This window comes from Desmodus rotundus, chromosome 11 (assembly GCF_022682495.2).
Source record: "Desmodus rotundus isolate HL8 chromosome 11, HLdesRot8A.1, whole genome shotgun sequence".
Lineage (NCBI taxonomy): Eukaryota > Metazoa > Chordata > Mammalia > Chiroptera > Phyllostomidae > Desmodus > Desmodus rotundus.
In genome coordinates, this window is record NC_071397.1 from 64242349 (window position 1) to 64256309 (window position 13961).

Below are 13961 nucleotides of genomic sequence, written 5' to 3' on the forward strand. Positions count from 1 at the left end.
ACCTTCTATGTATAAGGCACCAACCCAAATGGTCCACACATATTATCCTAGCCCAGCTCTCTGAGAGCAGCTAAACACATCAACGAATAGAACAAAGATCTGAATCTATTTTTCTGAACCCCAAATCCCATGAAATTGAGACCTTGTCTGAGATCATATAGCTATTATGTGCCAGAGCACAGTTATTAAACTAGTTTCATTACTCTGTCTACCTGAAGTATTTTATATATATATAGTTTCTGACTCAAGATTCCTAGTTCAGAACTCCTAAAACTTTGGAATTTCAAGACTGTCTTTGTCATTCATAATGAGTTCCTTTCAACCATAGCAAAGTTTATGATAATGAAGTGACTCTTGATGGCTCCCACCTAGCTTCTGGATGGAGGTTGGTCTGTCAAAGGAACCAACCACACTATTAGAGGTTGGAACCTTCAACCCCATCCCCCTGCAACTTCAGGAGAGGGGAGAGCGGCTGAAGGTTGAGTTTAATCACCAATCATTTAATCAATCATGACTATGTAATGGAACTTCAATGAAGCTCTTCAGGCAAGGTTTGGGGAGCTTCTAGGCTGGTGACACACTGACATGCTGCAAAGGTGGTGCCCCTGCAGAGCAAGCACACAGAAGCTCTGGTCCTTCCCATCTCCTCAGCCATATCGCACCCTATGCATCTTTCCCATTGGGCTGTTCCTGAGTTAGATCCTTTATAATGAAACTCACTTCCCAGAGTTCTGTGAGTCATTCTACATAAGTGCCAAACCTAAGTGAGGTTGAGGAGTCCCCCAATTCATAGTTAACTGGAAAAAATGAGAAAATTCAGGAGACCTCATTTTGGCTGGCTTCTGCAGTGGGACTCAGTCCTTAAATTCTGGGGTCTGCGCTAACTCTGGGTAGTTAATGCCAGAATTGAATTGATTGTAGGATACTGAGTTGGCATTTAAAAAATGGACGAATTGGATAATATTTGGAAAATTGAAACACTACTAAACCATTTTAATTCTGCGTTTCGTCATTTTAAAGCCAATACAATGGCTAGTCATGACTTGACTAGTGGATTTATATATATTAGGTATCTGGAAAACCCCATTATTTCCATTAAGATGCCTGTCTATTCTCTTTAACTTCTCGCTCAGGTCAAAACATAACCAGAGTTGAAAATGAGTTTTCTTGGAGATCTTCTATGAGGTAGTTAGCCTAAATCATGCACTGTGTTTATCTGTGTTTCACTTCCTACTGAACAGCCTATGTAGGGAAATGTCTGCTTTGTCAGAGTTGGAAGAAACACTCCCACCGAAAACACTGGGTTATAATGAATCTGTTGGCATTAACAGTTACGATCTCTCTAGGTCAAGGCATAATCACAAAAAGATGAGGCTAACTTTGCTTATAAAACTTGGGACATTTCATTAACTTTATTATTCATCTTAATATTTTGGGAGTGGAGTCATCACCTATACTGCAAGTGCCTAAGCTTCCCTGAAGGTATATTTAGGCTAGAGACCTTTTCCGTACTTATTCCAGTCTCATCTCAACATGAGGGACACAGTTTTACCTATGGGAAAAACCTCAGAACTCTGGACAGGGCCAAAAAGAGGGGGATGAGCAGCAGAAGAAACCATCTTCCTTTAGGACTTACTTGGCCAAGTGTGGTAGGGGACAGGGGCATGGCTGGCAGAGCTGGGGGGGTCCCCTGATGGAATCTCCGATATAACCATCTAGACATTTCTCACAGTGCTCTCCTGTCGTGTTCCGCTGGCAGTTCTATGAGACAAAAGACAAGAAAATTGAAAAGTACACAAAAGAAATTTTATAGACAGTGAATCTGGGAACCAGGTGATAGATACTTCTAGCAAAGAAGACGGCAGGTTTGACAGAAGAGATGGTGTGCATTGGTACGGGTCATCGGAAAAGGAGCCATGTTGCCCAGCCAGTGCTACAAAGCGCACGCGATGACGCACACCCTGGACTTCCGTGTGTGCACTGGCAGCCTGGGACTCTCTTTAGAGTGCGTGAGCAGAGAGGATTACTCATGAGTTACTTATTTCAATTCAGAATGATAATCAGAATGACCAAACTCTGGATGTTGTAGAAGCATCAGCTTACTGACTTGCAATGAATATGAAATGAAAAAATAAAATCTCCCTGGTGCTTACCCATGACAGTGGGGACAGTTTAAGGATTTATGGGCTTGGAAGAACAAATGTGTCATACTGAAGCATAAGTGGAGTAGAAGGTAGATAAAGAATTTTCTGCTAATGGATTGGTATCTTGGATAGTGACATATAAGGAATAGTAAGCTTGTTTATTTGTATGATTTCTCCACTTGTTGTGAGGGTAATTAGAAAAAAAGAACAAATCAGGCAGATTCTTCTGCCAAGATGCCTGTTCATTATTCAAGATCTTTACCTGGTCTCAGGACTTCCAGGAATTCCTCCCTGATGCTCCCCCACTACGTTGTACTGTTATCATCTGATCCCACCTCATGTTTTTAACCACTACTGCTGTCAACTTGAGTGGGTAGGTACTCATAGCTCTTTGTCCAGCTGATGGATTGGTTTCTGACTAGTTCTCCATAAGAGGCAGTGATGCTAGTTCACTGATAGTTTTCTTCAATTGGACTAGCCTAGATTGCACAAGGCAATGCCATTAGCATTACAGTATTTTCATCTTTACAGTCACCAGAGTGGACAGAGATTGAATACGGTATTCAGTGAAAAACTGCACTGTTAGAATCAGAATGCCATCAAAGAGACACACTCCTGTTTGAGCAATTCCCTTGGTAAGACCTATGCACAGAGCTTCAAAAGAAATACTTTTTCCAAACTGTGCTCTGTGGAGGAAGCCTGGGGAAGGCAAGAGGAAGCAGTAGTAGGCTGAACTCTGAGCTCTTTTGTCTTTATGTTCTGTGTGGAGGTTCAAAATAAAATAATAGTGAGGCCCTGCTGTAAACATTTTACAGAGATTAATTCTCACAATAATCCTAAGGAAAGTTACATTTTCCCACCATTTTACGTATGAAGAGATGGAGGCCCAGAGAGGTTAAGTACATTGCCCAATGTCGTGCAGATGACAGATGTCAAATGTGACATTCAAACTCCGGCAATCTGGCTCCAGGGGCGGGGCTATTCGTTCCCACACTATACGTCTTCTCCAGTGTGTTAGAGAAAAGGCTCCTTTCCAAAGTGTCACAAAATGACTGTGAGAAGGTGTCACACTATTATATGACCAGCTTGAGCTTCAGATGAAGTACAACACACTTGTCAAAAAGAGGAGTGCTAATGTGGGCAAGAAGCTGTCCTGGTTGAGTGCCCTTTGCACATTTAATTGGTCATCTTTGGCTCCTGATTAGAATTACGTTAGAATGGAATTTGGAGAATAGTTCAGATTGCCTGATAGATCAGTTAGAAACTCTGAAAAATAAAGAATGATGTGCAAACAACAGGATGTTCACATACTTCCCTCACAGTTCTTAATACTGTCTCGTGCTAAGTCAGTTGTCAGTAAATATTTGCTGAGGAAAAGAATGAAAGAAAACGTGGCAAGGAGCAAATTAGTCGATTAGTGTCTGGAGCAAATAAGAGAAATTAGCGTGAACCCAAAGGCAACTGAAAACTAGTGGCAACCTCTCATCCCAGGGAAAACCGGTGAGCCTTGCCCAACTGCCAAGGATCTACACCACGAGCAATCTGGCAGGGCTACTCGTAGACCGGGGTCAGGCTTGCCCGAGTCCCTGTTGGAAAGGTGAAGCCCACCTGTGCAGGCCACTTTTTGTGTCTGAAATGCCTATTAAGTGGCAAAAATGAGCTAATCCCCAATTCTGGCCCTTATGGCTCAGCAGATGCTTTGGATTCCTCGTCAGGGCTCCAATTCCGCCATAGCAGCCACAGGTGGCAATTACCCTCAAGGGCAAAGCTACCCAATCTCCCCGACCTCTAAACGTTCAGAGTTCCAACACTGACTTTCCTCATGTGCCTCCTTTAAAAGGGTTTGTAATGAAATTCCCTTAAAAGGCATTGATGTACAGCTGGGAGATAGGCAGGGAGAGTGCTGGAATCAGGGGCTAGCTCTTCAATTTTCTAGCTGGTCGACTTTGAACAAGTCACTGGACCTTTTTGGGTCTCTATTCTCTATCTGTAAAATGAGGATCTAGACTAGATGGCCTATAACGTTTCCTGTACTTCTGAAAATTTTTTACTCTGATATTGCAAATACCCCTTTACCTTCAAGGCTCTGCCTTTTAAAAAACAGAAAACAAATGACAACAAGCAGTAAGTATGTTGTTGGAGAAGAACAGTTATTTTTAAATAAAACTGACCTCACGTAAACATGAAAGAAGCATTCTAATCTTTGGCCAGTGGTTAAGACAGCTACTATGCATGCAATGGATTGCCTGTTAGTATTAGGAGTGACATTTGGATACTAGCTGTGTCTCCTTCACATGGAAAGTGATGTTTCTTACTGACTTGGCCACAATATCAGCATGATGTAGGAAGAAGGCCCAAGGGAAGAGGTCAGCCTTGGTGTGGTTTGTCCCATGCTTTGTGCAAAACGATAGTCTGTCTAGATCTGTGGCTCTCAAGGTATGCCCAGGGAGGTGAAGACTGTTTTTAATTATAATACCAAGATTTTATTTTCTTCTGCACTCTAGTTTTCTCATGTGTGTAAGGTGGAGTTCTCCAGATGCTGCAAGACAGGAGATGTCACCACAGGTTGATGCAGAAGCAGATATGAGATCCAGCTGCCTTCCATTAAACCAGACATTAAATCTATTTTCAATTTGCAGAATACATTTATTTTTATAAAAACACTAACATGCAACAAATTTATTATTATTATTATTTTCAAATACAGTAATAGGAAAATATTAAAATTTTTCCGTTTTAAATTTCAAATGCAGAAAATATAGGTAGATATAATTCACATAAACAAAAGCCATTTGGTGACCTGAATAATTCTTAGAAGTGTAAAGGATTCATGAGTCCCAAAAGTTTGAGAAATGCTGCTCTGTCTCGACCAGTGCTTCTCAGACTTCAGTGTGCACACGAATGCCCTGGGCGTCTTGTGAAAATGCAGGTTCTGATTCAGGACGTCTGGGCTATGGCCTGTGTGCCTGCATTTCTAACAAGCCTGCAAGTATCATTGATGCTTCTGGCCTAGACTGTATATTGAGAAGCAAGTGTCTGGCTAGAAGCACCTAGCAGAGGTAACATTGCTAGTTCCTCAGCATTGAACCTGAGCCTGAGTCTCTAACATAACAGACAGTACCTTTTCCTGAAATACTGACCCAAGTGTCTCCTAATTATAAAATCAAAGTTTTTTCTCTTAGGTTATTTTATCAACCAATTCATTCATTCACTTGACAAACCTGGATTAAGCTGATAGATATCCTGACAGATAACGAGCTGTGACTGGTACTAAAGTGAAGAAAAACTGGTTCCTTCCTCCTATCAGCTCACAGACTTGTGAAGGAAACCGAGAGATAACAAAGAACAATATAGTTAGTGTCTGTGCTCTGAGTGAGGTATGCAGTAAGTACATTCTTGCTGTGGGACAAAGAGGGAGGAAAGGTTCCAGCTTTTCCTGAGAAGTTGGAAAAGGTTAATAAAGATGGTGACACTTGAATTAGGCCTTGGAGGTTGAGCAAGAACTCTGAGGCAGAGAACAGGGGAGCAAATTCCGACACAGAGTGGGAGAGCACAGGGTGGGTTCAGGCGGTACTGAGAAGCTCAGTGGGGCTGGAATAGAAGTTCCTGAAGAATTTTAGAAAGGCAGGTGCCTTGATTAGGCTCTGTTTTTGAGAGGTATCTCCACTGCTAGTGAGGAAGACACATCAGGGAAAGGTGAGTTTGGAGTAGGCATTCCTCCCACCAGCCATCTCTCTGCTTCCTAATTCCTTCATCCTGCTGGAAGCTTTCCTAGGGAGTCTGCCATACCCACTAGAGTTGCCTGGCTTTGGGGGCCCTGCCTACCAGACTCAGCCCAATGTGTTCCAGTTCTGATAAGATGCAAATGGCCTTTTGGAGAGACACCCAATGCAAGCTGGATTTCATTAATTAAGCCCCTTTCCATTTAGCCACCTTTCTGCATTGAAAACTTATCATTCCCCTTGTGAAAAAAAATCTCTAAGCTTTTTTGATATGTTCAAAATGGTAACATAGCTTAACTATAAATTTTATTGTCAAATGGCTGAGTTCCTTAAAATCAGTCTGTAAAATATAAGGGCAAATTGACATTGGACATTGGAATGGAAGGAGAATTAGAAACATTTGAGGGAGGACAAGGCAGAGGCATTATAAGCCTTTAAAATAAAAGCAAAATAAAATGAAATAAAAGCAGGCCTTTTATTTTTAGTTGCTTATGTAAGATGGAAGATATGAGTTAGGCCAGGTGAGCTGCGACAACTGATTGAAACTCCGGTGCCCACAGTGAGCCGCCAGGAAGTGTCCACGTGGAGCCGTTGCTTCTGTGGCTCCCTGAGAACTGAGAATGAGCAAGGGCCACAAGGCAGGGGCTGAGAAACGGGCCCCGCTCGACCAGATGGCTTAATAGGAATGTGACAGGAAACAGGTATCATAGACAATATATTTGCCAACTAAGTGCCAGCATATTCTTTCTAAACCTGACTGGGGCGGCTCAGTTGGTTGGTCATAGTCCTGAAAGCCAAAAGGTCACTGGTTCAATTGCCATCACCACTCAGGGCACACGCCTGGGTTGTGGGCCAGGTCCTCTGTCCGGGTGAGTGCAGGAGGCAACTGATTGATGTTTCTTTCCTTCTCGTTCTCCCTCCCTTCTCTCCTCTCTAGAATCAATAAAAGAAAAAAAAAATTCAAACCGTATTTTTTCTGTGTTGGCAAGCCTCCTCTGCTTCCTCACTTGTGCTTAAACACAAATTACATTTTTAGTCCTTCTAAATTAAATCTATAAGAATATATTTGTATTTCAGCTCTGGGAGATAAGATTTTTCCCTTTGAATTTCATGTACAGTATATATCTGTATTGTTGTTGTTTTGTTTGTATTTTTTTCAACATTGAACATATATTACTTTAACTAGTAAGAAAAAGTATTTGCCTCCAGGTAGGGTGGGGTGGAGGAACAGCCACTAGGATGAATAGGATGGTTATTCCTTTATGTTTTTTTAAAAATGGTATGTCTTGCAACAAATTGCAGGAAGTCTAGGCAACTTCCCTGAGTGTGCATAAAAGTGTTTACATCCTACCCATCCCCACATTTTATTTGGACTTCATATGCCCCAGGTGCTGTGAAGGAATCATGTGATGACTCCTATTCTGACAATGTCATTGTCAGCTAAGAGTGGCTTTGTCATAGCTCTCCAAAAGGACTGGCAGAGGAGCTTATTTCATTTTAATTTATTTGTCTTCTATCTTATTGACTGCCTGACAATGGGCTTGCCAGTGCCTATTGACTTATATTTTAATAAACCAGATAACAAAGAGCCTTTAATTAGTCAAACTATCAGAGCTGTACATTATTAGTTCAAGTGCATCCATGGCATTTTCTTTTCAAATGTCACTGGGATTAAAATAACAGGAAACCGGAGATGGAAGCATTAGAAAGGGGTCGATTTTGGCAGCTGCATGTGCCTACACCGCTTCAGAGGACATCCTGGATGTAACGGTTATTTAAGAAGATGGGGGATGGGCAAACAGAAATGCCAGGACTAGACAAACACCACACAGAGAGCAGTGGTGAGTGTTTGCCACTTAATTCTCTCTGTCCCTAGAACAATAGCAACTGCTAGGTTTAAAATAAATGAAAATGTTTTCGTTTGCATCTTGATGTAAATCATGAGCAAAGTAACACCTTCATGTACGCACCTTGGAGGCCACTTACAATCAAAATTATCTGCTTAACAGAGCAATTATGTAAATTTTGAGGTAAATAGGTATATTTAATTAATTATTCTTATATTTTATGCAAAAACACTCTTGCAGTTTTGGAAAGCCTCTTGCATCATAGGAACCTGAAGAACCTAATGTTCCTGCTGTGTAGCCTAGCTCACAAAGGAAAATATGATCTTAGGGCTCAAGTCTTTAAAAAGGCTTCCTGTGACTTCTACAGAAGCTAAGTCTAGTAAAATTTTCAATTTCCATTTTATATATCAGTCCATTCAGGGAGAATGGGAAATATGTAGCAAGTAGTTTTTTGCTAGAAGGCTTCTAAGTCTCCTTTATAAGTCTCTATTATAGTTCACTGAAGAATAGTCTATTGGAGAATTCACTTCAGTTAAGAAAAAAAAAAGTCTGTGGGTTTGATCAAAGAATTGCAAAGTCCACAAGGCCACAACTTTCATTTTTATTAGCAATTTGGTTCCAACCTAATTTTTTAAAATTTTGATCTATAGTCCTGACTACTTTATAAGTTGTAAAATAGACTATGAAGCGACTGTTTTATTCCCTCAGTTTATGTGCAGTGACGCCAAACATATGGCAAACCGTACCATTACAGAGGAATTTGGACGGGTGATTTCCTCCTAGGAGTGCTATTTCCAGTCTCTCATTGGCCCACCGCAGGAAGCCAGCTGTGGAGGGCGGTAAGGCAGTTGCCCCAGGAGCACAGTGTCTTGGTGGCCACTTGCAATCACAAGCAGTTTATATGAGGTGTTTTACAGGAAAAGGTGAAAAGTACAAAAAAGAGCCTGATTAGCGGTTTGTTCCTAGGTAGCTCCAATGTCCAGGAGGAATATTCTATTCCCACCCAAGATGCAAAGGGACAATGACATATGCGAGACGTGGTGAGTGTCCTGGACTTACCACACAGAGTCCAGAGCCGTCCACACACTCGTCGGAATTCCCGTTACAGTCACAGGGCAAACATTCTCCCGAGTGGGCGAGAAAGAATCCGGCGCCGCATGTCTGAAACAGACACAGCACAAGCATTTTCTTTATTGAGAAGATCAATTTTGGTCAATGTTTTCTGAGAGGAATAAGGGGAGATGATTATGAAATTATCCAAACCTTTCTTTACAAAACATACTAAAATATATTTACTAAATTCAGTGACAGATAATGTATGTCCAATTTTCTTTGTTGCATATATTTTCATCTCTTCTTTCACTCTGCAGGAAAATAGGAATAATTTCAACAGTATCCCATCATTGCAAGGGAGAATAAGAAGACTTCAGGTAATAGTAAAAGAGAAGAAATGTTAGTGTTCTCCTTCAAAACAAAACAAAACGAAACAAAAAAGGAAATAAAACCATGACCGTTGGGGTGAGGAATTGCATCATGCTCCCTATAAAAACTTGTTTTCAGAAATTATTGGCTATGGTGTAACAACTTAGGCCTGTGTATTTTACAAGCTTGTGCTCTTAAAAATTTTTATCTTTTCAGATCCTAAAATTTTAGAGGGCGGATCCTGTGTGGGTGCTGTTCATATAATCCATTTATCCTCTTAACTCTGTGAGGAACACATTGTCTTCCTTTATCCTAGTGATGAGATAATTAGACCCAGAGGTGCTGAGTGGGTGTGGCAATGTTAAACCACCTTCCAATGCACCCTTTGACCTGCACAACCACGAATCACCCTCCCCGAATGTCACTAGTGCTCCGGCTGAGACTTTGTGAGATTGTTCCCAGTTTATGCAATTGGTTTATAGATATGTATTTTATGTTTCTTTGGAATGTCTCGATGATATAAGACAGAAATGGCCTTATAGGCTTGGAAGTCTACTCCCTGCCCACCAGACAGATTTATATCTAAAGAATTCCAGACAGATAAGAATCTGGGTTTCCTCAAATTTACAAAGTAGGAGATTTCCCATCACCCTCCCACCCCCCAATTGCCTTGTTGTAGTGTGTATACTGTTTTGGCTACCAGGAAATTTTCGTTATATCTGGCTGAAGGCCCTCTGACTGCTATGCAAACCCATTTCCTCTTATGTTTTTTCTCTGTAAAGAAAAAAAAAAAACTTCACTGGACACAACTCACAGTATAAAAACACCATCAGTTCGGATCCTAAAAGTAAAATCTAATGCATTCCATTTGGAGAAATTTAATAAAACATAAAATGACATTAACTCATAAAGAAAAGACGAAGAAATGCCATTTTACTGAGATAAGATTGAAAACAAATTTATAATTTATAATGCAGAGTTTGTGGGCGATAGTAAGCCTTTTTCTTAATTTCCACTAGAGAACAAAAGAGGGGGAAAGGTGCTAAAATTGTAGCTGGAAGCATTTAATTTAGACCATCTAATTTCACATTTTTGACTTTTGTTTCAAAATATAAAAATACAGGTTTTCATTGTTATTCAGTGTATATACATACATATGTATCAGTTTTCTGAATGTGTGTATATATATATATACATCTTAAACTTTACTTTATTTAAAAATATATCCTGATCATAAAATATAAAATTAATTTGATTATGTTAATTATGTTTCTTCTTGCAGTTTGACATGAGGAGAGTTTTAATTGTAAGGGAAATTCATAAGGGAAGTGAGGAGCTTTGTACTGGTCATCTCAGTAGCTGCCAAAGGGTGGTTTCTGAACTCTCTACGTGACCAAATTACAGACATCTGAGGAGCCTCTGGTTCTGTAACTCTGATGTTAAAGCCAAAGAGTCAGTACTTTTTAATACAATAAATAATGTATTAAAATTTTAAGTTTTAATTAATTCTTCTGCCCCGGCTTTATTGAGATATAATTGACATATAAAGTTCTGTAAATTTAAGGTGTATAACGTGTTAATTTGATACATGTATATATTGCAAAATGATTACCATTACAGCTTTGGCTAGCATCTCTACCAAGTCACATATTCTCCATTTCTTTTTGTTTTGAGAACATTTAAGATTTACTCTGTTAGCAACTGTTAAGCAATTAAAACAGTATTATTAACTTCAGTCACAGTGCTGTACATTAGACCCCCAGAATGTTTTAATCTTATAACTGGAACACGCACACTGGGACCAACCTCTGTCCATTTCCTCCACCCCTCATCTTCTGTAAGCACCACTCTGGTCTCTGGTCTACGAGTTCCAATGAGTGGGACAGAGACTGGAGGTGTATTTGCAGGGGAAAAGCACACTGGTGGTGTCAGGGAGTCTGGTGGCGTTGCCTGGGAGCAGTACAGGAGATCTATTTGACCATCAACTACAGTGAGGACCATCAACTCCTTTGGCTAAAGGAACCGAGGGTCAGTAAAGCTGTTTTAAAGCGATAATACTTCCAGTCTTTTAGGCATTCCTGCGGCTTTTTCTTCTGAAGACAAAGAAAATTAAAACTTGCCCTGAACAAATGCACCATTATGAATACGACAGTGGCTAATCCCTTATACCCCTGAGGTCCTGGTTAAGTCAAGACTCATGTTTTAAAAATAAAAATAAAATTGTCACAACATGAAAAAGCCAGATGAAAAGGAACCAAATAATTGGTAAATTTTATATTTTAGAACAGCTTTAGTTTACAGAAAATTAAACAGTACCTTTTTGTTTCCTATAGGCCCTAAGGGGCCTTCTGGAAGAATGTGGGACACTTTGGCTTGTCCTAAGGAGGGCATGCTGGGCATGGTGCAGTGTATGGGGGTCCCACACAATAAAGAATTATCCTTCATCGTGCAATACTTGGGAATGTCTGACAGGATATTTCTTTAGTTTAAAAGCCTGTTTCTCTGAACCCACAACCCAACTTTATTTTTCATATTAAACACAAATGTTTTTGCAAGCTTTCAAAATGCGGTGCATTTTTCAAGTACAAAACACCATGTACAGCAAGGGAAAATTGTTTGGTTTTGCATCATAACTCAATGTCAGTGCTAGAGTGTGACTATAGAAGCCAACCCAGCAAACCATCAGGAATACAACAGCTACAAATGTGTGCAGGCACAGGTGTGGTGAACCTGTGACTCCAATACCACCAGTGCTTTCCGAGTGAGAGATGTAAGCTTTCCAACATGTAAACTTATGGGGAACCGTTCCAAGTGTGGGAAATGTGGCCCAGCCCCCACTCGGAAAAGCCAGTGGGGAGTGAGGTTCGGCAGGCAGGACCCACGCCCATGGATAGGTTCTCCCATGGGAATCAGGCCTGCATTGTACCTAGGCTGCTTTGAGACTTGCTTTTTGCTAAAACTCCCTCACCCTGAATTGAGGCAGCAAACATTTACTGCGTATCTTTAAAGTAACTACCTAAAATCTAAGCTAAACCTTCCCAGGATGAGTGTAACCAGCTTAACCACTTTTCCCTTTACATTTGCAAATATCCTTCCTCTTTTATGTAATTAACAACACCCTCTCCTTTGTTTTCTGTAACAAGCCTAAAGCAAACCTGTGCATAGTAAATGAGGATCATCCTCAATGCAATGTCACCAGAAAAGCAATAAAAGCCTGTCAAGGCAAGGGTCAGGGCGCTCTTCTCTCGAGAGAGTGGCTGAGCTGTCCCTTTTCCTCCAGAGGACTTGGTAGTCCGTGTGTATTTGTCTAATGCAGACACAACACAGGATCCTGCGGGCTGGGATCCGCATCATAAACTAACTTCATGAAGTTCTGAATAAAACAAAGGATCTGTATTTTTTAAAAGATTTTATTTATTTATTTTTAGAGAGACGGAAAGGAAGGATAAAAAGAAGAGAAACACTGATGTGAGAGAGAAATATCACATGATCGTTTGCCTCTAATACACACCGCGATCAGAGACTGAACCCATCCAGGGTCCCCGGCATGAGTCCTGACCAGGAATTGAACCAATTACATTTCTCTTTGAAGGACAATGCCCAACCAACTGAGCCGAATTGGTCATGGCCAAAGGGTCTGTATTTTTAAATGTACCTCACAGATAACAGTGTGTGACCACATTTGGAAGAACTGGTTCAAAGCATCAGTCACAGTGACTTGTATATGTTAATTGCTCAGTGAGTGCTTGCTACTTGAATGGTTTGGATCAGGATAGGAAATCGGAAGCATACGTGGTGTTGGAAACCAATGGTTTATACAGCTAATCCACCCACTGCTCACTTCTTGTGCTGGATTTGGTCTTCAGTCTTTCTCAACATAGTCCAGGCAGCCACTGTGCAGACTGGACTGTGTGCAAGATGAAATCTTTATGTTATGCCAAGTTAAGGAGGAGACTTCACTCTCAGAATCTGACATTATCCGCTTACTTACTCCCCAGGCTAAGGCTCTGACCTTGTGTGAAGGATGACATGGCTCCAGTCTCTTATGCTGTATTAGATGGGAAGAAAAAGGAAGGCAGGAATAAGCTTGTGTGAAGCACACAACCTCTGCCAAGAGAGTGAGGTAGAGGGGTGGGAACCTGGCCAACTTGTTTCCTGCTGGATTTTGTACACCTGAAAGTACCATATTTTCTAACTCATCTACCCAAATGTAAGTCACCATTTTTAAATTCACATAAAGGCACCACGTAGACTAATGGAAACCCTAGTCATGGGGAGCTTCTGATACCAAAACTAGAGCCCATCACACACTTGGATACCTTGGACCTTGTGAGGGAGGAAGAAACTTTTCTCTACACATCTAGGTTCTTTTGGCTCATCTAATAATCAAACTGACATGAGATGAATCAACAAGAGAAAATAACCAAATTTAATTGCATTCATACGTATGGAAACCCCACATACACAAGAGCATCGGAGACCCCATGTGCATAAGAGGTTCAGAGACTGAAGGAGAGAAATGGAAATGGAGTTATAACAATATTCTGAGCTAAAGAATGAGGTGAGAGTCTTGGGGCTTAAAAGGGAAGGAAGGTCATACACAGGACAAAGAGAAGAGCAGATGTTCAGCAATTAGAAGTTTGCCCTGCCCTATAGATGGGCCATAAAAAGTTCTTTTTGCTGATAACTCTTATTAGGGGCAAGGTTCTTAATTTAAATTCTTTTTTTTTGGCAGTCATTTAAATTTTTATTGAAAATTATGAAATACATATGAATAGGTACATGAAAAGAAATGAGCACATTTTACAGAATAACTATTAAATATT

At 40.6% G+C, this 13961-nt stretch overlaps 1 protein-coding gene across 4 annotated transcripts in view; it reads right to left on the reverse strand.

Moving 5' to 3' along the window:
- Nucleotides 1-13961, reverse strand: part of LAMA4 (laminin subunit alpha 4) — a 133039-nt gene that overhangs the window by 85508 nt on the left and 33570 nt on the right. For all 4 annotated transcript variants that reach the window (XM_045188685.3, XM_045188686.3, XM_053914064.1 and 1 more), the window contains exons 3-4: nt 8773-8874; nt 1637-1761 (exon numbers count right to left, since the gene is read on the reverse strand). In XM_045188685.3, the coding sequence (XP_045044620.2) occupies nt 1637-1761; nt 8773-8874 (227 nt within the window). The remainder of the gene's footprint in view (nt 1-1636; nt 1762-8772; nt 8875-13961) is intronic.